The sequence below is a fragment of the Paramormyrops kingsleyae genome, chromosome 20, assembly GCF_048594095.1.
Source record: "Paramormyrops kingsleyae isolate MSU_618 chromosome 20, PKINGS_0.4, whole genome shotgun sequence".
NCBI lineage: Eukaryota > Metazoa > Chordata > Actinopteri > Osteoglossiformes > Mormyridae > Paramormyrops > Paramormyrops kingsleyae.
In genome coordinates this window covers 15,646,051-15,673,004 of record NC_132816.1, presented here as the reverse complement: position 1 = coordinate 15,673,004, position 26,954 = coordinate 15,646,051, and the positions used below count along the sequence as shown (strand labels likewise).

The 26,954-nt window shown below is 45.7% G+C and overlaps 1 protein-coding gene across 6 annotated transcripts in view; it reads left to right on the top strand.

Moving 5' to 3' along the window:
- jmjd1cb (jumonji domain containing 1Cb) overlaps positions 1–26,954 on the top strand; it is a 72,432-nt gene that overhangs the window by 19,842 nt on the left and 25,636 nt on the right. For 4 of the 6 annotated variants that reach the window (XM_072703693.1, XM_072703692.1, XM_023831003.2 and 1 more), the window contains exon 2: positions 10,904–11,068. In XM_072703693.1, the coding sequence (XP_072559794.1) occupies positions 10,904–11,068 (165 nt within the window). Of the gene's footprint in view, positions 1–10,903; positions 11,069–16,207; positions 16,418–26,397; positions 26,666–26,954 lie in introns of those variants that run through there. The other 2 variants (XM_023831005.2, XM_023831004.2) reach the window with 2 other exon arrangements.

Sequence of the window (26,954 nt, the reverse complement as noted above, 5' to 3'; positions counted from 1 at the left end):
TGCAATCACATCAGATAACCCATGACGATAGATCAAATGTGTATACAAAGTTGGCTGAGATGTGATTACAAGCATGCTGTGTCGTTTTTTGGAGTTTGCCCCCAAATCCCCCCGCTCTATCCATCCCTATTGGCTAGGATAACAGAGGATGCAGCAGGACAGTGAGCTGCTGTTGGCTGTTTAGTCCATAGCCTGGCCAATGAGGCTGACCTTGAAAATTTTGTCAACCTGCCGTCTTTCCCATTCACATTTCATTAAATCTAAATACAATATTTAAAGGATTCTTAACTCTTTGACCAGAATGCAAATAATCTGTATGATTTCAAGACCATTTTTTGCAGAGAAGTTTTCTGTGAGTCCGGCTGTGTGTTGTGTATTACCTCACAGTCTTGTACCAGTAAGCTACAAAAGCAGGCTGATACAACTTTTCACGCCACGTTGGGGTTTTAAAAATCTAATTCCGGGAAGTTCCTTTGAGCCTAGCTACTTTTGTCAAACAAAGATCAAATTGTCATGTTAATGGTACAAGTTAATTATTGCTAGGTGGTGCCACTATCTCTCTTAAAAGAACAATTGGATTGATTTTCTGAGATGGTGAATCCTTTGCACTCTTATCTGAAACAGCCCAATTAACAGTAAATCAAAAACACTTGCTTAATATACCACCAGTGGACTGTTTTCAATTCAGGCCCGAGGTATGTTGATACCACCATTTAGTCTGTAGCATGAACTGGGTTACATTTCATTTTCAGGTCTAGTCTATTTTTCATCTGTACGTTAAATGGTGCTTATACCAAATTACATTGTAGTAGTCTTCAACTTATTAGATTTAGATAATACTTTATAAGAGCATCCAATTAATGGGTAATAAGAAGTCTTCGATTAAAAAAAGACCTTGCCTAATTGCAAAGTGATTTGATATGTATGTCTGCCTGCTGTGTTTTTTGAGTGGGTGCTTTCACATTGGTTCTGTTTTTGTTTACTTGGTAAATTGCACTCAGTCTGACTCTCATCAAACACCTTCATCTGCAATGGTAAAAATATGCATCCTGCCAAGGTGACATATTAAGGCATTGTGTGAAACACTTTTGAGGCAGAATTCTAATTTATGAATTGTGTGTGGTCTCCGGTGTAAATGTTATGTGCGCTATGTCAGTGCAGGACTTGTGGAATGTGTTCAGATTTACTGTACAGATGGCAATAGAGACCAGTGTTTGTTTTTAACATTCTTGATTGTACAGTGTGCTCAGGTTTCAGCAGGGATGTTATGTCAAGAATACTAGTGCCCTGAAGTCGCCAGTAACTGGACTTCTCTGTTCCAGTAACTTTCGTTTGCGCCCTCGCAATTGTGCTGTTGCTCCTGGTTTTGTTTTGTGTTTTGTTTTGTGTTTTGTTTTTAAATTTGTGCTCCTCTTCTGTTTTAGTTTTTTTTTCTGTTTTGTTTTATAAATGCACTGCTGAGCTGAACGCACCAAGTAACTGTTATATCTCATATTAGATATTAGAAAACCAAATAGATGTGAGACGAGGAGAGACAAGGGTATAGTTTCGGCAGTGTTTTATGTTCATGCATATCTATGTGCACACAAAATGCGTATAGCATGTTCTTTTTAATATATATGTAGATATTTATTGTGTGTGTGCGTGTGTGTGTGTGTGTGTGTGTGTGTGTGCACGTGTATACATATATAATTTATAAAGCACCATTGTGATCTGTATGTTTATATCGATTTAGGTCAGATTTATTTGAATTCACACTGGGCGATGGGGTCTCTCTGTGCCTTAATTGAGAGGCTAAGCCCGCTTCCCAGAAACGGAGAAACCGTTCTACATTTCCTCTGGGGTCGTGTGTTGGTAATTTGTATTCTGCACATGTATACCAGAAACCTGCATTAGAGCCTGGTTACCACATTTCCAACATAGTAACGGCTCACTGAGGATGGAAATGGTGGTCACTGTGCAGACGATTCAGTGCCAGTTCCTCTAGGGCACAAAGCGGGAGAATGGGGGTGAGGGGGGGGGGGGGGTGAGCGAGTGTGCTTAACAAAAAGGTATAAAGAGGTGGAAAAAATGTCATCATCTCAGGATTGATTGGGTTTGTGCAGACATTGCTGCAAGTCATAGTGAGAGAAGCTCAATTATTTTATTCTCACCCTTTTCTTTTATTGTGAATCCACTGCCCGGCTGGAGTCACGTCGTCGATATGTGTGCGAGTTAATTGGTGCCTCCGCGCCTGGCAAGGAGCTCTGTCTTTTGGGAATGACACGGCTTCAGAGGTAGAACAAAAAGTATTTAATTGGATGTGCGAGGTTTTCCTTGCCGACACTGCTCTTTGGTGTTCCCCATGCATGCACACCGGTTAGGATGGGTATGGGGAATGGGGTAAAAGTAATCTCTCATGTTTGTGTTCATTTTAAAACTGGACAGTAGGCCATTCTTTTCAGAGGACTGTTTTTAATAAGATGAAGCTTTGACATCAGTGAGGTGTTCCAAAGCAGGGGTATTTTTAGATGGTTTAATGCTGGATGCCAGTCTTGCTTTATCAGAGAGATGCTGCATAGTCTTGCTGTATTGTTTTAAAGTTTATCATGTATTTAATGCAGGGTTGGAAGAGTCTGCTTTCTTGGTATTAGGCAGTATCTAGCCTCTTGGTAAATTTTATCTTTAGTCTCTTTGGTTGGAGTCAATTGGAGTGAGCTGTCGATGTTTTGGCCTCTTGAGTTTTAGGATCTCTCGTCTGTTTTCTTTGAATCCTGTTTCAGGCGAAATGTTTTTCTTAACACGTTCACCACTGGTGACATTAATTTTCCATCTGCTGCCAGATTTTTAATCATTCTGGCAGACCTCTCCGTCATGCCATGTATTTATTTGTGCGGTTCTGCACAGAGCAATCTCCAGTCCTTGTGCAATCAATCCGTATTCCAGATAGCAAGCAATTAGAAGCTGTAATGTGTGGAGCGGAATCCATAAAGCTATAAAGCCAAGAAATCCATTAGCACTGAAGGGTCACAGAATAAATTACAGTTTTTTCCTATAATGCCAACAAGATTATACTGTTTGTTGGCATTAATATGGGCATTCTTAATTTTCTTATTCTATTTATCTGTCTTAGTCAAGTGAGCCCGATTTACCAGTGCGTGTTGGAAGGATGCGATATAGTCTTGGACTTAAAGTGGAATTATTAAAGAAGATCAGAAACACCCAAGTGTAGAGAGATGAATCTGTGAAGCAGTCCAAGTAGTTGGATGTGTGCCTGTTACAGACTGCTGCCGTCGGTCTTCCCCTCCTGCTTGCGTAACCCTATCTTCTTGGGTTTAGGAAAAGTCTGCTTTACTATGGGCTGGTAGGGTAGTTGAGGTCGTTTCAATATTCAAGATTGTGACTTGTCTTTGCAGATTACTTTAACGAAACATCAGAAATAGCCAAGGTAATGATTAACCAATTTTATGAACCCTCAGTGACGGTACTAGTAATAGTATAACCTTTAGTCCTAGTAAAATTCTTTATTAATGAAGGATACTGTTTGTAAGCAGAGGTTTCAGTCAGCTGATGGTCGTGACAGTGTTGCTGCTCGGAGCTATAGCTGGCCATTGCTGTTTGCATGCTGCCCCCGCTTACAGACTGGAAATGTCGCTGCCGGCCAGTGTAAAGACCATACTGGTGGCCCTAATCATCGCGGCACTGCCGTGTTTGTTCTGTGAGGCCTTTGAAGGTGTCCCTTGGACCTGCTGCCTGTTGTGTCTTGAAAGCCATTCCTTTCACGTTACTGCCATAGCTTCTGTTTACTGAGTTTTCTGCAGATAAAGAAACTCTTCTAGCAAGACTCCCCGGATGTTAGCAGTTCTGTCAGGCCTGATAAATCAGATTAAATTTGCAGACAAGGAGTAGGCTTACAGCAAGGAGAATACATTATTTAAGTTGTTTTATTTTGTTTTTATTCATGCTAGGATGTCAGTCTGGGAAATGTGTGTCTGGGGTGCTGGGTGATATGTGGGGGCATCTGCTTGAATCGGTTCAGAGGTCATCCCGCCCTTCTCCATGTTGATAGCTTTATTTGGGGCCGTTCAGCTGGGAAATTCCCTGCCGTTGCTTTCAGGGGATCTCATGAATCTTGCTCATGAGGTCAACCCTCTCACCACTGGACATGTGAGTCGCATTAGAGCGGGAGCTTGTGTAAGAGACTCATAGGAAATGCCTTGTGGGAAGCAGAGTTTGCTCAGTCTGAGCTCTTACACCTGGTTTCTGGTTTCAGCCTGTACGCTGTACCCTAATGTCAGAGGTATGGCCTTGAGGTATGGTTTAAATGTCCTCCTTCACTAAGTTTGAACTGTGCATGACCTTTCGAGTTTATGGGTAGTTTGCCTCTTATCGTTCTTGATTTCAAAGCTATGTACCATTTTCTGTGAGTCACCACTGTGCTTGCCTTCCTGTAACCTTAAAGCCTTAAATCAGTGATTTATTTGCTTCTGAATAATATGTGTTGTGTTGGTCTCTTAGGCTGTTTCTCCAGATAAGAGAGGTGGTGTTCTTAATTTCTGAATCTTCCAGACGTAAACATGACCACTGAAGAGGTCGTCTTTCACTTGTACTAGGACTGCTACTTTCCCTAGCAATCCAGCGTATGAATTGTAACTCGGCAGAGAATTCAGATCCCAAATTGCTGATCTTTTTGCCAGTCTGGATGTCTACCTCCCTACTTTATAAGACATTCTATCAATCTGCTGACAGCTGTTGATAGCTATCGACTTCTCGGCTGACATCATCATGAGAACTAGCATCCTGTCTCATTCTTCATGATCCAGTATGTCATTAAGATGTGGAAAATAGTTTTAGAAAAGACTGAATCTCGGTAAAGGCAGATATACTGAGACTGTAGACTGTTGCTGTAGTGGTCAGTTTCATCATTCTGCCATTTTTTTTCACTCTTTGTTTTGCAAATGCGTTGTTCTTAAGCATTATTCTGTCTGTACCCGCATCTGTCCTTTTAGAAAAAATAATCCTTGGATTGCTTCTGTGCTGCCTCTCACAGCTCTATTTGTAACTAAGGTGGGTGCTATGGCCTGATCAGATAGTGCTTATGGGCAGGGCTTCTTTAAAAGCCCGAAAAACAAAGATGCTGTGTTGATCCTGTGGTGGAAGAATGGATTGAGTACAAAAACAGATGCTGTCTCAGGATGGCAGGCAGCCTGCTGTTTCAGTTCTTTTATTCTTTTTTTTTTATAGCCTTAGCAAGGTTTAATGTTTTTTTTTTTTATCATTATAAATGTCTATCTCTGCTATCACTGTTATCAATATCTTTAAATCCAGTTGTTTGAATTTTTATGTACTATTGTAGCAATTTCGTGCAGTATGGTACTTAATCAAATGTAAAAGGCATTATCAGTTCAGAGAACATTAAGAGTGCATTTCCCTTATTTCACCATGAATCAGCCAGATAACTGGAATTGATGATTTCATGTAACTTAACCCAAGACAAACTCCAGCGACACTATCTACTTAAACATTTTTCATAATGATAATACATTTTATACAGTGTCCATGGATAGTGTCCATAATTTACTTATTTTTTTGTCTGGAATAGTTCCGCATTTTCTTTATTGATTACGTCTGCTTTTATATACAATTGGGCTGATTTAAAAAAAAAATATTTTGGTTTAAATGATTGCTCTATATTTTTTGCACAACATTTTAGTTGAGCATTTTAATGTCACAGTCCAGTTGTGAATGCTTTGGCTAAATGTTTGCAGGAAGTACTACAAAGAATTGTTGTAGTTACTGCATAGTTTATTTTGGTAATCGAGTGAGCCAACGCTAATGAAGAGAGCAGGTCTGAGAGAGGGAATGAACATGTGTTCACATCTCCGAAGTGGCGGACAATCTGTCCCTAAGTGTTCCGGTAAAAGGGAACACGATGACAGATGTGCGCTGGACTGTCCGTGGCGGGAGGTGAGGGTATGGTAGGTCTTAGCACTGCTGTATTTTTAGCAGAGGGTTGGATGGCAGCTCCCTGTACGAGCTGAAATGATTTACCGACTCAGACGTCTTTGCTTTGGATGTCTCACAATGGCAGATGTGGCAATTCCTTTAAGACGATGCCTAGAGAATATATTTCATTCTACATCTTACACACAGTGCTGCCACTGAACCTTCCACGTACTGTAATCTGATTATTTTTTTAAGCAAAATTGGCATCTTATAGTTTGTGATTTGACGGGGAGATTACTGGTAGAGAAGAAGCGTAGTGTGCGCTTGCGGTGATTTGGCGGTATTGTTGTGACCCCCTGCTGCCTTTAGAGATGGGCACATCTTTATGGCATGATAAGCCTTTAAGAGGAGGTGGGACTGGTGTCATTTTGTGATGTTTATAAAGCATTTTTATGTAGTTTTGTTTGTGTGTGTGTGTGTGTGTGTGTGTGTGTGTGTATATATAAAGTATTTTAAAAATTATTAGATATAGAAGCTAATATACAGTACACATTGATGCATGCAAGCATGCAGTGCATGTTGATATATAAAAATAAGTCAATGTAAGGATTTAATGACGAATCCTCTGATCTTTTACATTTGGCTCCATTCGACCAGTTTCCCAGTTTAATCATTGCTTGCACATCAGCTTTCCTGCTTGCGCCGTAGGTCTATTTCGGTGTGATTGACGAGCTGCCGTCCCCGAACCATTGGGAGTGTTTCTGAAGGCAGCGACGAGCAGCTGGAAACATCATCCACCGTTACTCATAACACCCCGCCTTCACTCTGCAATGGAGGCTAGTGAAAAAAATGACAGCTTGTCTGCCATGCCTCGCCATGGCCAGCGCGTGTCTGAAATCACCGTGCTGTTCTTTGCAGGCATCTGTTGTGGAGATTTGCCTTAAAAGGAGAGTGCTGTCGGTTGCTATGCAACCAGGCCTTAAAATGTGTGATGCCTTTTACATTTGTAGCGCATTCTTAAGGTTTCGCTGCCATGAATCTTATCTCCCAGCGATTACATGAGTTTCCCTTTGAATAAATTTAGCATCTGATTATCTAAACTAATTGGCAGCCAAAGATTTGTCGAAAGTTACTTCAGTTCTTTGTTTAAGATGATCTCGCTTATGAAGATTATTTCAGCTGTGCATCTTCAGCTGAAGCCGGGTTTTGTGTGTGATGAAGTACAGTGAATGACTTCTAATGAAGGATAATTTTACATGAAATTTATGTCACACATCTTGGACTTTTCATAGATATGGCATCTCCGTAGCGTGTTTATGTGGGTTTATTTTCCCTTTATCTTAAACAGTCCATGTATTATGATTCTTTTATATTCAGGACATGCAGTAAATCCTGAAATGCATTGCTCAAGATTCCAGTGAATAGGCAGTGCTCATCCTGGCATTGGTGTGCTTATGCTGGTTTTCAGGCGGAGGCTAATCCAGAGGCCGCATTGTGTTTTCACCGCCCTTCCCCTTTTCCTCCTCTCTTTCGCTCGCTCCATGTCATGAATTCTGAGCCATCATAACCTTTTGGATTCTCTCTATAGCTCACGACAGCCTGCTATGGCAGCATTTAAAAGCCCTGCCTGAAACCTGCGACGTATCAGCGTCTTCGGGGTCATAATCATTGCGCGGTTATCCTTCAAAGCAGTCTTCATATTATGTCACCTGAAGCTGCGCCACCAAAGACTAATTTTCATCAGCGCAGTTCCCTGCTTTCTCATATTGTTGCGGAAACAAGGCTGACAGCAGGCTTATCTTTTATGGCTGCGGTTAGAACACTGAGCCGAAGCCCGTGGGGCTGGATACATTTGATCTCTTAGGTTGAAGATGTTTTCTGCTGGTCCGGTTCTTCTGTCTTCTCTGATGTAGTGAGAGCCTGCCAGGCAGAAACGCGAGAGGCCTCCCTCAGCCAGGCTTGCGTTACCGCCTCTCTTATCAGAGAAAGCGATCAGAATGGGCAGCTCTCGGTGGTGCACTTGCCTGGCAGGGTGAGTAGGTTCACCAGGCTCTTAGCAGTCAACATGCACAGCTGATCCCGTCAGGCTGCCTGTTTTTCACTCCTCTTTATGGCTAAGAGGTGCCTGAGTGTGTTAATTTCCTCACTGGTGGTTGCCAGTGTAGCCACATTGGTAAACCTTGATATTAGAGAGCATGGGTTTGAGTGCAGTGTGTGTGTGTGTGTGTTATGGAATACTTGTCAAATGGTGAAAATACCTTATTTTACATATGAGTAGGAAGAGCAGTATTTTAATCCAGAAGCACCTTGCATTTGCAAAAATTGAATTTTTCCTTATGGGTAAAGATCTGCATATTTGACAGTCGCTTTTAAAACCACAACTTACCTGTAAAGCTATTTAATGGCATTTAAATGGTGTTTTTTGGGTCAGTGTTGACTGGAATGTGAAATGAGTCCAAGCGAGGACCTTTTTGCCTTTAGCTAATTGACATATCATAGTGTAAGAGAATATGGACGAAGTAAGAGTTTGTTTCTGGCTCTTGTCTGGGTTGTGTCCTTATGTTCACCTTCTAGTTAATCTGTCTCTGTGTCTAAGGCAATAACAACTTCAGCTGGCAGTGCCTTGCATACTTTACTATTTAGCAAAAAAATGTTTTGAACCCACACGCTGTTTTTGCAATGTGAAAAAGTATGTGGCTGAGGATTACTGCTACAGCATGTCGGTTTTTAGCAAAGTGACACTCTGAGTGCTAAGTGCACTTACTCTGTTAGCCCACATCAGCCTGCTGTTTCCCCCAAGCTTGTCCAGCCCATCCTCGGGAGCACGTTTCCACACGCTGCCGCGTATGCGCCTGGCGTGCCAGCACTGTGTGCCAGGCTCACTAATCCTCTCTGCTGGCACCAGTGCCGTGGCCTGACGGGTCACTGCTTGGATACCAAGAGCAAACATCACCCCCCCCCCCCCGGCCTCTGTTCTTGCACGTCAATTTTTAATGAGGCTGAATCTTTTACACTGTGTTGAGTCCTTGTGAGTGCAGTACTCCTGCATCCCTTACAGTGCCTGAAAAATAATCTCATTGTCAATGTTTAATTGCCAACAACGGGGAAATGACGTTACTTTAAGGAGCCCCCCCCCGCCAGACCCCTCAGTGGGGGAGGTCACATGTACTCCAGGCTGACATACTGGGCCTGCTGTGGTTCCACTGGCAGCCCTCCCTGAGACTGCCTGCCTGGCTGTCTGGGAGCCTTTCCGGCTCTTCACCTGCTCTCCGTTCTCACAGGAAATCTCACACAGAACAAAAACAAAACAAAAAAAAAATATTAGGGGAAAATGCCGGAGGCTCTGGGACTTATTCCTCATGTAAGGTCGTCATGCCGCCTGGTGCTTGTTAGAGCGGATGTTGTTTTGCTGCACAGTACAGCTTAAGCTGGAACAGCAGAAGAATTTCTCTTGCACTCACATTTTGCATTTTCAATGATATTAAGTCAGGGCCCACTGTAAGGTATAGCATCTGACTGGGCTATATGCTCTCTGATGGCCATTAAGTACATGCTGCAGTTATTGGTTGTGATGGGAAGATGCGGAATCTGTTTGACTTTCCAGTCCAAGCGAACCAAAGAGATAAAAAAAAAAATAATAATTTCCGCTCGTCTTGTGTGCACAAAAGGAGGCTGCTTGAAATGGGTTTCAGACCATAGCAGCTGGTGTGATAGCTGTGCACCTACATATAACCCCCTCCGGTGATATTTTTCACAGATGTGATGCAGAGTGATCATGCTGCTCTTAAACCTGCATCCTGTGGTTCATTCAGGATCTCCCCTTTTATATGCTTGTGTGCTAATTGCATGCATATTATTACAGATGCCGCCGCTACCTTTACAGTGAACAGTGCTTCACCCCTCATTCTGCTTCGGTGTTGTCCTAAGCCTTAGTGGCTTTAAAATTTGAGTGGAACACCAGTCTGTTTTGTCGTGTATGTGCGTGAAAGGCTGTGTCTTTTGCAATTCAGCCTGTTGCTATTCATGGCAGTCCAATGGTGGTGACAGCCTGCTGGCATTTACATTTATATTGCTTGGGATGAAACGACAAAGTAGGCTCAAGATTTATTTAAAGGAACAGTGATTGTGTAGTTCAGCTTTTATTCCATATACTATACATTTTAAATTGTTTAAATGCATAATTCATCCTATTTTTTTTTTTGCTGTTTAGTAAACTAGAGAATGGATTGCACGTACATGTTTTTTGGCCAGTTGCTGGTAGTGTTGTGTTTCATACTGAACACTTTAGAGATCTTTACAAAGAATATAAGTTGGTATCTGCTGCTTCAGGCTGAAGGTGGCAGTGCATCATTCCATCAGGTTTCTGTAGTTCAGTACTGCCTTGGTTCACCTTGTATGCCTTTAATAACCCATGAAAATGAACTTTTGATCTTTAATGTTTACAGTCTTGTTTAATTATTAATGGTTTTTCTGATTTTTGACAACCTGTTGTTCCATGCTATCAGGTTTATGGAGTAAAGTGGTTTTTTTTTTTGCTTTTTATTCATAAAATTTTAAGATGGCACTGTGGGGTTTTTTGAGTTTTTCTATCCAGTCGTTTTTCCTCTCCACTCTGAAAGTGGGGGATACTCAGACCCTCTTCCTGTTTCTAAGCAGCCGCTTGAATTCCCAGAGGGGGCACCTTATAGTGGCTGGTCTGTTACTGTTGCGAAATCCGTGAAACCAGAGCTCCGTAACTGCCGTCTAATCTTGACGCACATTTGGCCTGAATAAATATTTTTTTCTTTTTGGGACTGCCCAAAAAATATACCTTGTTTTGAGGAGGGAGGAAAAAAAATGGCATTCATCCTGGAGAAGATGTCAGTAGATGGAGGCACACAAGCTTGAGCTTTGAGCGCCGCTTTGAAGCCACTGGCCTGATCACGGCCGCACGATGATGCACGTCATCGCTGACTGCTTTCCTCTACTCCCCCTGCAGGTGTATGTGGAGTTCGATGACCTTGAGTGGGAGAAGCGCGAGTGGATCAAGGTGTACGAAGACTTCCAGATCTTCCTGCTAGAGCATCAACTAGTCTGGGCGACGCGGAAGGATGGCACCCAGCCTCAGGGAACAAAGGCCAAGCATATACAGTGGCCTGCCTTGGTAAGTGTGGCCCAGGACAACCAGCTGTGCAAACATTGGAAAACGGGCATAACAAGCTTTGGATTAAAGCAAGACTGAAAGAAAGAAATCTTATTGTAGAATTGTGTTTCAGTGAGATTTTTCTTCTTAAACCACTACCCTCGGTTGATGTTCGGTTTAGTGCCTTTTCCGGTTAGGGAGTGTTGCATGAGAGAGATGGCCGGCGTTCTGATGCAACGTGCAGCATAGCGCCATCTGGCAATGCTTTAAAGAGAAGCTTTTAAGGGGAAGTCTTTCATGAGGGGAGTGTTGGTTTGACAAGACATCTCACTCAGGCAGGGCAACCTGCCCTGCACTGCTTGTCGTCTCACGGCTCCTGAGGTGTATAATCCGCCTGCTTCCCAGACCCTGGGAGCTGCAGATATATCCCAGTGCGTCTTGCACAGTTCCTCTCTGTGTCTCGTGTTTTTTTTTTAAGCCCTCCCAAAGGCATAAACCCTGTTGCCTGGTAGGAAGCAGCACTTAACATTTCAGACTGTAGTTTTTGCTACTAGTAGGATTAGGTTTTTGCCCTTAGCGGTGGTATTATGGACAAGAGTGCATAACTGAGTGTTAGAGGGGGAGGGGGGGTCTAGGGCGGAAGGCTGCCTAGCCGAGATTTTCTTTGGTTGTCTCACTGCACTGTCGGAGTGATGAATTTCTTACACCGCAAACGCAAATATCCCGAACATGTCTAAGTGGGATCATGGTTTGAAGAAAGGGGCCCATGAGGGGATTCCGTTATTGGCCTGAAGATTCAGCTTTGATGCTCAGGAATTTATTGGTCTGCAAAGGTATGGTTTAAGAATCGCATTAAATCATTAGAAGACGATGCCGTAATTGTGCGTCGGAACTCTGTGGCAGAGGCTTAGATGTGCACGTACGGCGGTTTCTGTTTTCAAAAGCATCACCTCCCCTGTTTTGCATTCACAGCCCGTTTATTTATGGCTGCTATTTCGGGGAGATGCAGACATTTACGGCTACTGGATGCCCTTAGTCAGCAGCTCAGCCCAGTCGGTGCCCGGCCCCAGGCTTCGCTCTTTGTCTGGCGTCCTTTGATACGTGCGGCACCAAACTGTGCACAGCGGTTGTTTTGTCCCACCGTCGCACTGAGCCTGCAGTATCTATTGACAGAACGTGACCCAGTGATCGAATCGCGTCAGCCGTTTCTGGAGCCGCCGCTTGTAGACCTATCGAGGAGTTTGTTTTGGAATGCTGCCCACCCTATTTACATTACTAAAGCTTTGTGTTGGGTTTTATTCGTGTAAGTCCTTATTGTCTTGATATTACTCCTCTTAGATCCTGTTCTTGGGTCATGTCCAGGAGCTGGTGAATGACTTGGTTTTTGCAGTACGTCCGCGATGCAGTCCGTAGCGCCGTTTTGTGTTAGCCGTCACGATTTGTCTCACTGCTTCGTTACAGGGTATCCTTTAAATGTTAATGACACAGGCATGTTTTGGGTCTTTCATAACTGACTCCGTACTGATGTAATGACCACCATAGTAAAACGAATGTATTTTAGTACTTGGTTTTTGTACTCGACTTGCCACTGGAAGCTTTGAGTCTCCCTCATTTCCTGTTTGGTCAGTGTCTGCAAAGCCACAGGGTTCTCATTTCAGTGTCCTTCAGACCTTCACCATAGCCACATTATTGTCCAAGAAATCAACATGACTCATTAGTTTATTGGTTTGGAGATTGACCTGGCTGGAGTCTCCACTATACTAATGGAAACCAAGCTGTCCTTTCTAGTGAGCTGTGTTTTGTTTTTAGAGTGCGGTGGTGGTGGTGGTGGGGGGGGTGGCATTCTGGCCTCTGACGCACACAAAGGGGGCTTTGTGCTGGAGTGTTTTTGAGAGTGCTGTCAAGGTTTGACTCGAGATCACTTCCTTGAGACATAATACAAACGTCTGATCATCTCAGCGGTTGCATGCAAACCTGTAATTGACATCAGCTGCAATTAATGACTTGCGCTCAACATTTTAATTTTCATGTTTTTGTTTGATTTTATTGTGTAACAGCTACTTAATTGCACAGTTGAAAGTGTGCTGGGACAGGCACTCACACCAGGGAATGATATATATTTTTAATGCATTAAAAAAAATCTGACGTGACACGTGCAGCTGCCTTGTAGTCCTCCACTCGACCTCCATTTTCTGCATTATGTTAGCTTTTCTGCAGTGCTTCTTTTTGGTCGCCATTTTTCCTTATGTGTGTGAGCTGGAAATAATAGCAGGGCCTCTGAAGGATGGCGTGTAATGATTTACCAGGATAGCTGCTGTGACCCCAGACCACCTTGAGCAAATCCAGTCCCTCCGAGGTTCCAGGAAATGATTAACGCTGTAGTCGCTGCACCCTCTGCCTGCAGCCGCAATGTCAGCTGTCAGGGACGCTAAGACGAGAGCAGCACTTATTGTTCTGCACCCAGCCGCTCGCCTCCTGCCCGGTGACCTCGGAGAGGGGGCTCGCCGGCCGCTCGCTCGCGCTTCATAATTCTGCCTAACGGTTTCAGTAAGTGTCGGAAGCTTTATTTCAAGTCTGCTTTCTGAAAAATTGCAAGCAATTTGGCTTTTAAAATTTGCATTGCTCACGCTTGATTTGCCCCGTGAGTAATTATGATTTTGTAATCCGAGCAGTTTATTTGCACTGAGATTCGTGTCTTTGTGTTTCTTCTTGTCGGTTAAGAATTCGTGAGTGTTTATCCTTGCTGTTTGTGTCGTCTAGTTTGATTTGACTGGGCATCTGGCATAGATTGGTCTGAAGCAGCCGTGAGCAGCACGGGGTCGGTGAAAACGTGCTTCACCTGTGCCTTGCTGATCTCCTGCTCCCTGCATTCAGATGTGTGGCTCGGGGTCCCAGCACAGCTTGTGGGCTGCAGCCCGGGGCGCCCAACCTGCTGTATCTGCCTGCAGAACAGGACGTTTGCGTGTCTGTCTGTGAGATACTGTGAGCATGTGTGGGTTTGCGTGTGTGCGAGAGAGCGGGGGTGGGCTCTGGGGGAGGAGAAGATGTACACAGACTGGGGAGGGGGGATATACAGATCATTCTTCACTGCCAGCAGCACAGCTGGCTGCTTAATGGTAGCAATCATATGCAGGCGGCATTTACAGGGGCAGCCTGGGGCAACTCTAGCTCCTGCCTGCCTGCCTTTGAAGGGGTGTGGGGGACTATCTTGAATTATTGTGGCAGAAAGAAGAGGGAGGAGCCCCAGAGCAGCCCCCTCTGTCACAGCAACGTTTGGTTTGAGCTCCCTCTGCACCTCCAGATAACCTTAACCAAAGTGTCACTTGGCTGTGCTTTTCTGGACTCTGAAAACTGCTGTCTGTTTAGGGACAGAGCATAGGGAATTAACTGGGTCACCTCTCTTATATTTTAGCTTTGTAGAGTGATTTTTATTAGAATACAGGTTGATTTTTATTTTTTTTAAAATTTTGTTTCAATTCATGTCTGATTATACTCTAGCAAAGCCTTCTACCACGTGTTACGAAATAGCTTTTCCAGATGAACATAGCCTGGAAACAGCCTTTGTTCGCTCTGAAAAATTCCTGCCCACTACTTTGCTTTTGGGTCCTGAGGATGTTCCTCTCATGGGGCTTTTCCCACGGGCTAATTTTTATTTATTAAATGCTTACTCTTTCACCCCATACTCATGTGCTGTGTCATTTGAATGCTTTTGTGGTGTCTGGAAGACTTTCCCTAACTTGCTTTAATAGAAACCTCTCTCTTTAACAACAAAGCAAACTGGACGATGAGAGTGACTATCAGTTGGATACGGTCTTATCTGAGATTCTCACTTGTATCTTTGAAAACGAAGGTGAATTGTGGATGTTGTGTAGTGAAAACAGTCATGCGGGTGCTTGCCACACACGCGGCGTAAACGCTCTGCTGCGTCTCGTCTCGGCGCTCAGTGGGGCAGGTCCTTCTCAGACTCGAACACCATCGTGCCGTTTACATTCCAGAGGCCAGCCGCTGGCTCATTAGCAGACAACATCTGCTAGGAAATAAAGACGTGGAGAAAGTACTGTGGGAGTAGTTGTGCACGTCTTGTGTGATTAATGGGCATTTGTGTGTCATCTGTGTGTTAATTTGCAGTGTAACCCCGTAGGCGGCGTCAGATTCTGCTCCAGTACTCTTTTCCTACATCAGGCTGTATTTTTATAGGTGTCCTCCTTCACAAGCCTGGGGGCGCGAGGGTGAGTGGCAAGACGTGAAAAATGAAACCTTTTCTTTTGTTCCGTTGGCACAAAATTAAGCAAGATAGTAGCCTTTCACATACTAGTTGTATATATACTTTCGAGAGTAGTATTGTAGTGTTGGGTAATTTTGATTTACAGTATGATGTGAAATATAGGGGTATGTATATAGGCCTATATATTACAAGTGACAGTAATAGCAGTCCTATGATGCATATTTAAGGTTTTATAACTGGAATGTCATTTTGATTTGGCAGGTTACCTCTAAGAACACTGTTTTGGCTATTGGTATAGTACAAAGTAACAACATATAGCATTGAAAGTACTATTAAAATGATGATGATTATGCTTTTAACAGAAAGTACTTTATACCCGTAATGCACTATAGTGTACTACAGACTCTTTGAATCATATACCAAACAGGATATGGACTTCTGTAATGTTCCCTCCTGGGTTATTGGCAGTTTGTAAATGGTTACACAGCACTTCAGGTTCTTGTTCCTTGTTCAAAGCAACTTCGTCCTCCAAATCATTCAAGGTTAAATGTGCCATTTAGACCTCTGCCCAGTGATATGCGTCCTGGATAGTCCATTCCCAGGGCTGTATGTCCAGGCTAGTCCTTTTCGCAGACCTCATCTTCGTGCTACTGCTCTGTTCTCATGGTTTCAGCAAAAGGACGGTGCAGAATAGCAGGCGACTTTCTTCCAGTCTTGGACTTTTTGGGCTGACCGCAGATCACACTGGTCTTTTGTAATGGCTGTCTGTGGGTGGGCCTCGGAGCGCCCTATTGCGTCTCTGCCTGTGACATATGGAACGCCGTTAATTTGTTGTTTATGAAACCAGTGCAGATGTTCACACCCATCTTGTTTCGCCTCACACACATGCATGCGTGGTATGGGGAAGTGAAACGTCTGTGGATTTCCTGTACAGTCTCCTTTGGCGGCGCCTGCCTTGACATGCTGGAGCCCTGCGAGCCTCCCCAAGTGCGTTCCTTCCTGGCCAGTTAGCGTGGGACAGTGGCTGTGGCTTTGCGGAGCAGGATTTTAATTGAGCCCGTGTCTCGCTGGGTGGGCCAAGTCGCCAGTCCTGCGAGGCAGCAGTATCGCGTCTCCATCTCTGCTGTGGGAGGCCCGTTTCTGTGGTAAGCCCTTCGACATCCCTCAGTCAGACGTTTGTTTGTGGACTGCATCACCATAGAGTGCTCTTTCCCTGCTTTCTGTGCGATTTATTTGAAGGAGATTGAAACACATTAAGAATAAAACAGGAAAAAGAGAATCATTTTTGGTAATTGTTCACTTCCTGATCAGATCTCTTTTAGGTTGCGCTGGTGAGCTTAGGAATTATTTAAAATGATTTTGCATGCAATTTTAAGCATTACCTCAATGCAGGCCACTATAAATATTTAGTATTGCTCCCGGGAGTTGTGCTGTGCAGTTTATTTTTAGTGTTTACAGCACTGCTGTGTTACACTGCTAGTAAGTATATATCCTAAAAAAAAAACACGCACAGAATTTCTTGATAACTGATCCTTTCTAAAAATGTCCTCTGAACGCTGATTTGTGAGCTGTGATGCACCGTGTCTGTTTCACCTATGAATTTCCTCATTTCTAAAGCTATCGTTTTAGCCTTAAACGACGTATAAACTGAAAGTTAAGGTTACTGTGTTTGAGGGAAAGTTCTGCTCTGTAGTACAGTTTGAGGACCTTTCGTTTCTTGAAGGATTGAAAGCCTCTATGTATTCTGGGAGGTTAGAAATACCAGGACACAGGAAGTGACTATTTCGGGAAGGAACGCTGTGGAGAAAACATTAAGGAAGGGTAGAGAAAACGGTATCTTGATTGATTACTCCGCTGATGACTTCAGCAGAGGTGCGTCTCTGCGGCACATGACACCAGGGCGGCTGGGATCCCCGGCTCTGGCCTGGAGCTGGTCTTGCATTTCACGTCCATATTGCTCTCGAGGCTCAAGCTTGAAGGCCCTGCTCAGCTCCTCCTGAGAGCTGCCGTCTCGCTCTGAACCGCGGCCAAACCCTCACTGCCCCCGCATTGCAGAGAGGGAGGGTGAGTCATGAAACGGCGCTGTCAAGGCCCAGCCGTCTCTCTCCCCCCCCCCCCCCCATCCCACAGATGAGCTGTTTCTGACACGCGCTTGGAAAAGCACCCAGCACGCCAGTGTGGGACCCGCAGTGCCGGCGATCCAAGTCTCAGTGCCACAGTGTTATCATGATGATCAGTCTGACCCACTAGCTAATGGATTAATGGCCGCCAGTTTGAGCTAAGACGGTGTCTCTGGGTTTGAGTCTGGCCTGATTGTTTTGAACAGAAGTGCGCCTGTGAACTTTGACCCCTGTAGGCGGGAGTGCTGGGTGTAGGGTGAGAGACGGGGAGCTGAATGGCCTTTGCGGGTGCGGCGTCTGCCTCAGTCAGCAGCTGTTTTATTTTGCCGAGCTGTGCCTGCTCTGCGGCCAGTCTGTGAAGGTGACTGGGGGAGGGGGGAAGCTCACGCTGGGGCTCTGCTCACTGTCACAATTCAGTGGTTTCACCCTCACCACCACTGATGATCTGCACGCTGCAGATGCACCACTGCTAGGCTACTTTTAGTTGTGGAGTGGCTTATTATTACCTAGACGGTTCCAAAGCCGGCCAGCACACCAGTACCCCGGTAGGGAGAAGGTGCAGGGAGGAGGGGTGCTTAGGGGCAGCGTGTTATAAATGTCAGCGTGCGCCCTTGCTGTTTGAGACGCTGTCCTTCAGTGAGGGACACTGTGACGTCAGTCGTCCCTGGCCTGGAGTCACGCCGTGGTACGTGACTAGGGACGAGCCCCTTATTGTCACGCATCAGAGAGCAGTGTGACTGACTCATCGAGCCTTTCTCTCTCAGTGCCCTAATGACAGGAATGACTGCTCCTTCAACATATTTGACATTATGCCATATGCGACGTGCATTAAAGAGGGAGTCTGATCAGGGATCATGGCTGCTGAATTTCTACACAATAATACACCAGATACTTTTAATAGAATTGTGCTTCTTTCAGTTTCAAACATGCCTGATTATTCTGTATTTCAGTTGTTCATTTGTCTCCATAAAATGAATAAGCTCAGTATTGTATTAAAGCAAAAATACATTTAAATTAACAGCTCATTTTATAAATAATATATGTATGTGTCTGCAAGAAGTATTTAGTTATGGTAGGTTTTGTGTAGACAGGCGTTCATGTAGTCGTACTGCAGCTAATATTGTCCATTGCTAGTAAGAACATTTCTGTGGCATTTCAAAAGTAACTCTAGAATGCTAAAAACATCCTGATATTATCCTGATGTTGAATACCAGACAAACTTGGAGCATCAGAATAACTTTCTCCAGACCTCCCTGTAGGGTGTCTGGTTTTATTCATCTCTTTAACCCCTACCATCTTTTCGCCTTGGGGCCAATAAAATGCACATGTGTGTGAACTGCTGTTGGTGTTGAGTGTGAGTGACAATTATTGTTGCCAAGCAAGTTCTGTGTGATGATGGGCCTCAAAAAGAAGAAAAATGTACATTCTGTCCACCCATCCGGCCATCCGTCATTTTAAGCTGCTTTATCAAATACAGTCACAGTGAGCCCTGTCACCTGTCCCAGAAGACTGACACCCCCTAGTCATGTTGTATGGTCCCTCAGTGTGTGCACACAAGCCCTACGCCACTGCCATGGTGGAGATCCCAGTTTCCCCAGACAACGTGTCTCTGGACTGCAGGATGACAGAGGGAAATGCCCTGTAAGCATGGCAGACTGCACACACAGAGCCCTCGAACCTGGGGGTGTGAGGTCACAGCACTGCCCACAGAGTCCCATGAGAACTGCTCTCTCTGTTAACTGTTTTTGTTATGACGTCTGTTTTCAGACAGTATTTAAGCCTTTGGAGTCACTGTTGGCTCCCTGTGATTTATTCATATTCCCATGATACAGTATTTAAACAGTCAAGCGTTACAAGCAATGCGTATTTCTAATTAGTGGTAATGAGTTGCAGTGACATTAGTGTTATTAAATCAGGCCCAAGAATGTCTTGCAGAAATATGCTGGACTGAACTGGTGCTGATGGAAGCTCAAGTCAGTGATGCAGGTGTGTGCTGGTATATCAGTGATTATTTTTAAATGCAGTGCATGGCATTTACGCTTTTAATGACTGCTTTCTTGGGGGAAATATAAATCTGAAATTTTGAATCTTCCAGAGACTGTTAAATCAGTCCAGAGTGAGTTAGGTGAGCAGAATATTAGGTGGCATGGAAGGGGTAGGCTGGGCTGAAATGTCTGTGGGAAGCTTGGACGGAGCCCACTCAGTGTCAGGGAGGAAAGTGGAAAATGGGCCCTGATTACACTCAGTCCTGCAGGCCTCCCTGATTTTCACTCCAAGGGACTGTAAGTCTATCCTGGATCTGTGAGCATGTTCCTTCCCATGGTAGTACAGAGCCAGTTATGACGTAATGTGCTTCTCTATTAGCTCTGTACACTACATGACCTCATCAAGGTCAAGTTGCCATTAATGTGATCAGACTAGGGCCCCTGCATCTTTAAGAGCAGAGATGAATGGATACAGCGGGGTCACTGCACTCAGCCAGTGTGTGCAGACTGCACTACTTGCATTAAAAATAATGGATGGTTGCCCTTCCTCCTGCTTTACAGATTTCTTTTTGGCTGTATGCCCGATGTTTCAGAGAGACATTATTTGGCAGGCATTTCTGTCCTAATTTTAAAGCTTTTATGTTGGAAGTATTAAGAGGGGGGTCAGTTTTCAGGGGACTTGGAAAAAACAAAGCAGGGTCTACACTTGCCAATCAGAGCAGATATTGCCACATGTAAAGTCATTAAAGTGGTCTATTCCCATGAAGTTTCCCCAAATAGGTTTGCAACAAAGATATTTGATTAGTTCCACCTGTATAACAACAAGACTTAATTGAGACTTAAATTAACTTGTTGGAATTGATGTTTTTTGTATGATTCATTGGATTGTGTACAGGCAGTGGTCTGTTTCATGTAAAAAGCCCCTTTATGCTTTGAACTGCAGTAGCTGCCTATGTGAGATGTTTTGCTCTTTCTTCACGACGCTCTTCCTGGTGAGCATTATAGTGGCAGCATTCTGAGCACGTCAGATTAGGCCTCCCTTACTCAGGCCATGGACCCCAGCTGTAGTAGGAAGGTCACTTTTGCAGTACCTCTGGACATTGCCAAGCCAGCTGGGAGATATAGTCCCTCAGGCATGTCCCGAGTCTGCCCTGGGGCCTCTGCCCAATGGGATGTGCCTGGATCAGTTCCCTTTGGAGTCGACTTGGTGGTGTCCATATAAGGTGCCCTAACCACCTTAACTGATTCCTCTCTCGATCCACAGGAGTATTGACTATTTCAGGGTCTCTCCAGGTCTCTGACCTCACCCTGTTTTGGAGAGAGAGCCTGGCAACCACGTGGTGGGCTTATATTCATGACCTTGCTCTTCTCGCTGTTACCAAACCAAAAGAATAGGCACTGAAGCCATCTTACGAATAAGATCCTAAGGTACTTTAACTCCTTCACTGAGGGCAGACTCTTCTAACCCCACTGGGAATGAGCAACCCGCTCCTTTTGCGAGAACATCATGACCTTGGATTTGGAGGTGCTGATTCTCATCTCCACTGTTTCACACTCAGCACTGAACCATTCGTGTGTGTGCTGGAGTTCCTGGTCGGATGAGGCCAGAAGCACAATAACATCTGCAAATAGCAGGAATGTCACCTCTAGCCCTCTTTACCGGACGCCCTTCCAATAACGGGTGTGCCTTGATATCCTGTTCATGAAATTCACAAATGGTGGTGGAGACAAGATGCACCCTTGCCAGAGGCTAACATGCACTCCAAACAACTTGGATTTTGTGCCAACTATGCGGTTGGTCCAAAGAGCGCACAGTAGCAGCCCCTGGTACCTCAAATTCCTGCAGCACCTCTTACAATATGTCCTGGAACATTTTCACAAAAGCTCATGGAGTCTGCATTGGCATGTCTGTATGGACCCTCGCAACTCTGCAAGGGAGACTAGATGGCCCACTGTCATAAGGTCAGGCAGGAACTTGCATTGTTCCTCCTGAATCTGAGGTTTAACCACTGGGCGGAGCTTCCTTTCTCTCACTCTCTCTCTTAAATATGTTTTGAAAATATTGCGGTTTGTTGGGTGTATGCCAATCATTATAGTTTTAGTTGACATTATGGCCTTCATATGGCTTTGCTGTGACTGCTCATGCAGAGATTATATATCCTGTGATACAGTGAAGTGCACTTTGTCAGTACGATGCACTGGATGATTTATTTCCGTTAATTAGCACAGACCTTTATACATAAAATGTTAGCTGCTTATGCAGAGTGAAAGTGGTCCGTGAGAGTGGTGCAGAGAATGCTATTGGCCTGGAGGTCCTTCATCCGCTGCTACCGCTGTCCCAGTCTGCTCATGTTTCTGCTTCTCTGTCCAGGTGAATAGGTGCGTGTCCATGCACACAAATTAGGGGCTAGACCGTGCTGTTAAGTCAAGTCTTTGACAGGCCTCCATAGCAAAAAGCAGTTCCCTGTGGGAAAACAATGATGGCTCAGGTTAGGGGAGGTATGCTTCATGCTTGTAAGGAATTGAGTTTCGCTACAACAGAAACATCTTGGCATCCTGTTTGAATTTTTGAACAGTCTTAGTGTGTTACAGCTCAACTCTTGCTTTTTATGCAATTCTGTCTGGAAATGCACATTTCTGACTGCAAGAACAGATGTTTGTTTTTTCATGCAGTTCATGAGGACTAAGGATGATTACAGTAGGCCAGCTTCACCCAAAGGCTGCGGTCAGGCACAGTGGTGGCGTCCTGTAAAGCGTGACACTTTTCCAGCGGCCTGGCGTTTAAAAAGTCATTCCTATTCTGCCATCTGTGCGTTAGGTGTTAAGCACTCAACTGTCTTGTCTGCCAGCATATCACAATAAGCCCTTCAACTGTTAATGTGTAATACGCCCAGTGAGAGCAGATAAATTACACATTTTCCAAAGGAAATCTGCTGTGGGAAATGTCTCCCTCAGGAAGTTATTTCAGAAATTTGAAAGCACAGTGGAAAGAAACTTTATGCACATTCAAGCTAGACGTTTTATTATTTTATTTATTTGGATGGATGCTTGGGAGTTCTGGTAGGCTGCTGAAGACACTAGAACAAGAGCCCTGAAACACATAAACATCACCCATACGCTGGTCGCTCGCCGTGCTGAAATGAGCACTGCGCTGTATATACACTTTCACCTCTTGATAGGGGCTAAGTGAATACAAAACGACCCTCCCAAATGTCAACATCGTCAAGGTGAAGCTGACGGACCGGAGAATGTCAGGCATTCGGTTTTGTGAGTTAATGTTCCTGCTGTTTAGTTTTTGCTTCAGGTCTCACAATCCTGCCCAGGCCGCTGACATGTGGACAGATACCTGTCACTTTGAACATCACACTGGTATTTCACAGTCAAAGCAGGAAGGTCCCCTTTGCAGTCGGCTTGTTTGTGAACTCCAGTTAATGATTCTGATTGCCCTGTTTTGCCCAATATTTCCTTTTCAATACTCGGATGCCTTTTCTTTTAGTTAACATTTCCTCTCAGGAAATGCCCATATTTTAATAATAGGTTATTTTTGTCTGGGACGTTTGAAGTGCTTAACTTCTTGTGTCTGAGGCTTTGTAGGGTAAATAGTCGTCTGGGGAAATGCCCAGCAGCAACACTGCTGCTGTTCTCCACTGCTAATGAGGTAATGATAGAGCCGTGCGTGTCTGCAGTCTGGGTAGCCACTGGATTTTATTTGTATACATATCAAGTTCCTTCACCAAACAGGGCAATGAATTCACTGAGAGGCCTTCCATTTATGTTTTTTTTTTTTTTTTTTTTTTACAAAAAAATAGGGAGTAAAATATAAATTTGAGATGGAAAATCTGATCCCCCCGGTTCTACATTCTGTGGGTAACAAAGCTAGTTTTCAAGGATAAACATGGGGGGGAAGACATCTTGATATTTTCAGGCCCACAAATACAATTTCCCCTTTATGGGCCCTTTCTGTGAATGGCGGAGGCAGCCATGTTGACGTGGAATCAAAGGCTGGGCTGTCTTGGCTCAAGTGACTCGCTCTGTGTTGTCCGAGGCCGTCTGTGCGTCTCGGAGCTGCGTGGCTGCACGCACGACTGGCCCGGCCTAGCCCGCCTTCACGCTGTCCCTGGGACTCTCAGCCACCTGTGTCCAATCTCATATTCTGGGCTACATCTTTAAGCACGTCGGGAGTGTTTGTGATTCGCTTTGCTCGGAATGACTTGTGAACTGGCCTTGGGTTTAAAAAAATCGCCTTGTAGTTTCTGTGCTATGGCTGTGGTCCTCGGTAGGTAGTTTTGTATGGGTAACGTGAGTCCCTGTGAAGATAGTCCTGCCGCTACACCTACCCTTCCTGGAATGACAGCTAAGCTGCTAGAGCCTGTCAGTGAGACAAAAGCTCTCCTCCAGGAATCCGAGATATTCAGTTCGGGCCGTGTTACGTAACAGTGGTGAGGTCGTCCGTTTGAAGGCACTGTCAGTCGTTTCAGGCCAGCATTCACCAGCGATCATTTCGTCAGACTTTCCTGTCGAGTGCTGATTTGGGGCTGAAGAAACACGTATGTGCCTGTATTTTTCTCCTCCCCCACAATTGTTTACTTTTGGTCCTTTGTTCTCTACGAAAGAATAATTATAAAAAAAAGTGTTTCTTAGTGTAAATCTCATTGTGATGCGGCACTCAGGGAACAGAAGATGGTAAATAGGCTGGGAACTGACCGTCCTGCGGCCGTGAGCCAGCAGGGATGTGGAGCTGGTGTCGCTCAATGTCGCTGAGCTGCTTCCCCGCTCAGCCTGTCAGCTGCACTCCTTTTTATGAATCAGGGTCGTTTAGGTCACTCTTCACCTCTTTGGCGAGCTCGCCAATGACACGCCATCGCGCTGGGAGCGAGGGCACAGAGTACCTGCCTGTGTCGTCTTATGGTGCAGATGGAGGCCTGGAATTATCTCCCCTCTCCTGTGGCTGCATTGTCTGCACCCTGCGTGGTACGTCCTCACCGGGGCGGAAGCGGGCCATGCTCTGCGCGCTGGCTTCACCGTCTGCAGCTCCGTCTCCGGCCCGCCGTCTCACGCCCGGGTGTCTGTTGTTGGGGGGCCGCTCTGTGATTGGATTTTTATTTGCATTCGAGTAAAACCGGGGAGTCACGGAGGCCACGTAAGCGGCGACGTAGCAGCCGCAGAGCCGGAATCGGGTCAGACCGAGGTGGGGCATCGGATCGCCTGTCAGCTCCTCGTGTTCTGTCGGGTTTCCTGTCTGCTGTGAGCCAAAGCAGCGTGCGTGTGTGCAGCTCATAGCATGGCGTGTACTTTTTATTTTAAAAATCATAGCCGCATAGAACGACAATTACGAGGAGAGTGGGGATGCAGAGATGAACACTGACATCCCAGGACAGGTTTATTGTGTAATGCGGTAAGCAGATGTCTGACTAATTAGGAGGATGCCAGTCCCCGCAATAATAAGGAGATGGTCTCAGGTCCCTCACCCCTGGCGGTGATTAGCTGTAATCCATGTTTCTTATTGTCTCTTGCTTAAAGATGGGAGTTATTGATTGCGTAATCACAGTGTTGGCATGACGATCGTATCCCATGGCGTGCTAACGCGCTGCCTTACTGTCTGGTCTTGTACTCTGCCTTTCTGGCGTGTCTGTTTTCAGGGTATAATTATTGAATAATTATCGGTGGTGTTGTGCTACCGAGCAGCGTGGTTACCCAGCTGAAAGGGAAAGGTGAGGAAGCATTCTTAGCTGTAACTGTTAAGGCGTTGAGGTTTGGGGACAGACAGACGTGTTCTATGCGAGGTGACATTGCCAGTTTGGCGCTGCAGTATTACTGGGCTGGTCTCTGCCCTTTTGTGACCTTGTGAGGCGGGGCTGGAAAACAAGAAGGAGCAGCTGAAAATCGATGGCTTAAAGAAGCGAAACCAGTCTGCTTTCTCGTCCCGGAAGCGACGCCCACCACCCCCCACAATATAGTGCTGGTAAAGGTTCATGCCAAACGGCAACTGTAGCAGGACCCACCTAGGGTCTGTGGGGCCTCATTACCATGCCTGTAGTTACTTCCTCCTGCCAGGGGGCCCATCTGCGTCTTAGCTGCACAGACCCCTCACTTCAGGTCCGATTCTGGCATGGAAAGCGGCGCTCCCCGAGCTCGGGGAAGGGAATCCCAGGCACATGCGCGCTTCCCTCTCCAAGGTCTGTTTTGTCGTCGGTCAGCCCTCAAGACTCTCGCTGGGGAAATGGGTGGGGCGGAGCAGAAACCCAGCCTGCATTGCTGAGCTTCCAAAAAAACTTGTTTCAGAGCCGTTCTCAGAGCCAGTCCCCCTATTGGGTTTCTCCTCTGAATGTGTCCCGTGTTCAGGGCACTTTATCAAATTTACGAGGCTTGGGTTTCACCGCAGTGCAGGGCAGTATGGCTGTTTTAATGCCACTCGGGCAGCAGGGCTCAGATGTCAGCTTGGCCTCCACTCTGCTCTTTGTCTGCTCTTGAATTTATAACCCACCCTGTTTTGGGTCTGCCAAGTGACTAATCAGCACTGTGACTCATGCTGGAAGTGACTCCACTGCCACCTGTGATGGGGGATTAGTTACACTTTAAGTGGCCCCGCCCTATTCCTGGTTAGAACACGCCTCCACGTCGGAGTCACTCTCTCATTCGGGCGTCAGAAGCGAGGCTTGTAAAGAGCTCCGAAAAAACAAAAGCGGGGGGGAGGCGGTGGCGACGATAGGGACCGCCAGACCCATCCTGGAAAAAAGGACCTTCCTCGTGGGCTTGATCAGGTGCCCGGTGGCTGCGGCGCCCTGTTTTGGAACAACTGAAAGGTTGTGTAACCAGCCCCCGGGGGAGATGGCTATGACCCACATACAGGCGGACCGGGAACTCTCATCACAGGACCTTGTGGGTCGTTAGCGCCGCATCGCTGACGACAAAGAGAGAGCGATAATCCTCCACCGCGGGGGCTGGGTGAGCAGGGGAGGGAGGGAGCGAGCAGGCGAGCGAGAGAGAAAAGGGAAGAGAGAGAGAGAGAGAGAGAGAGAGAGAGAGAGAGAGAGAGAGAGAGAGTCGCCCGACCGCCTCTGCCTGCTGTGTTCTCTCCTGCGTCAGTCCTGCTCTCGTCAGGGCGCGGAAACAGTCAGCCATGCGGCTGGGGGCTGGGTTAGCCTGTGTGCTCCTCAGCGCCTGGCTCGCTATTTAACCGCCACTGCCTTCTCGGCCATCTCCGGGAGGAACAGCGCGTGCTCCGCTTGCCGCCGCCCTGTCCGAGCGGCGGGTTCCTTCTGCCCGGGAGCAGTGAGATCCCGCTAAGGTAAAGTAGCCTCGCTGCCTCCCTTTCAGCTTCTTACTTGCTTCCCCCGGACCATACGGCCCACGTAGACTGCCGAGAGACCGAGAGGCGCTACGGCTCACGGGCTACAGGTATAGCGATTACTGTAAAAGGTTACGTCATCGAACGGGTTGAGCTCGCCTGGAAACCTCTAAATATCTTAAGGGCAAACTGTGACTCTGGGCGTTGTTTACTTGGTTCATTTATGATGTGGTCTTTGTATTATGGCTATAAAAACATCTTAGTCTTCGTTCAAGTCATGGTGCCTGTC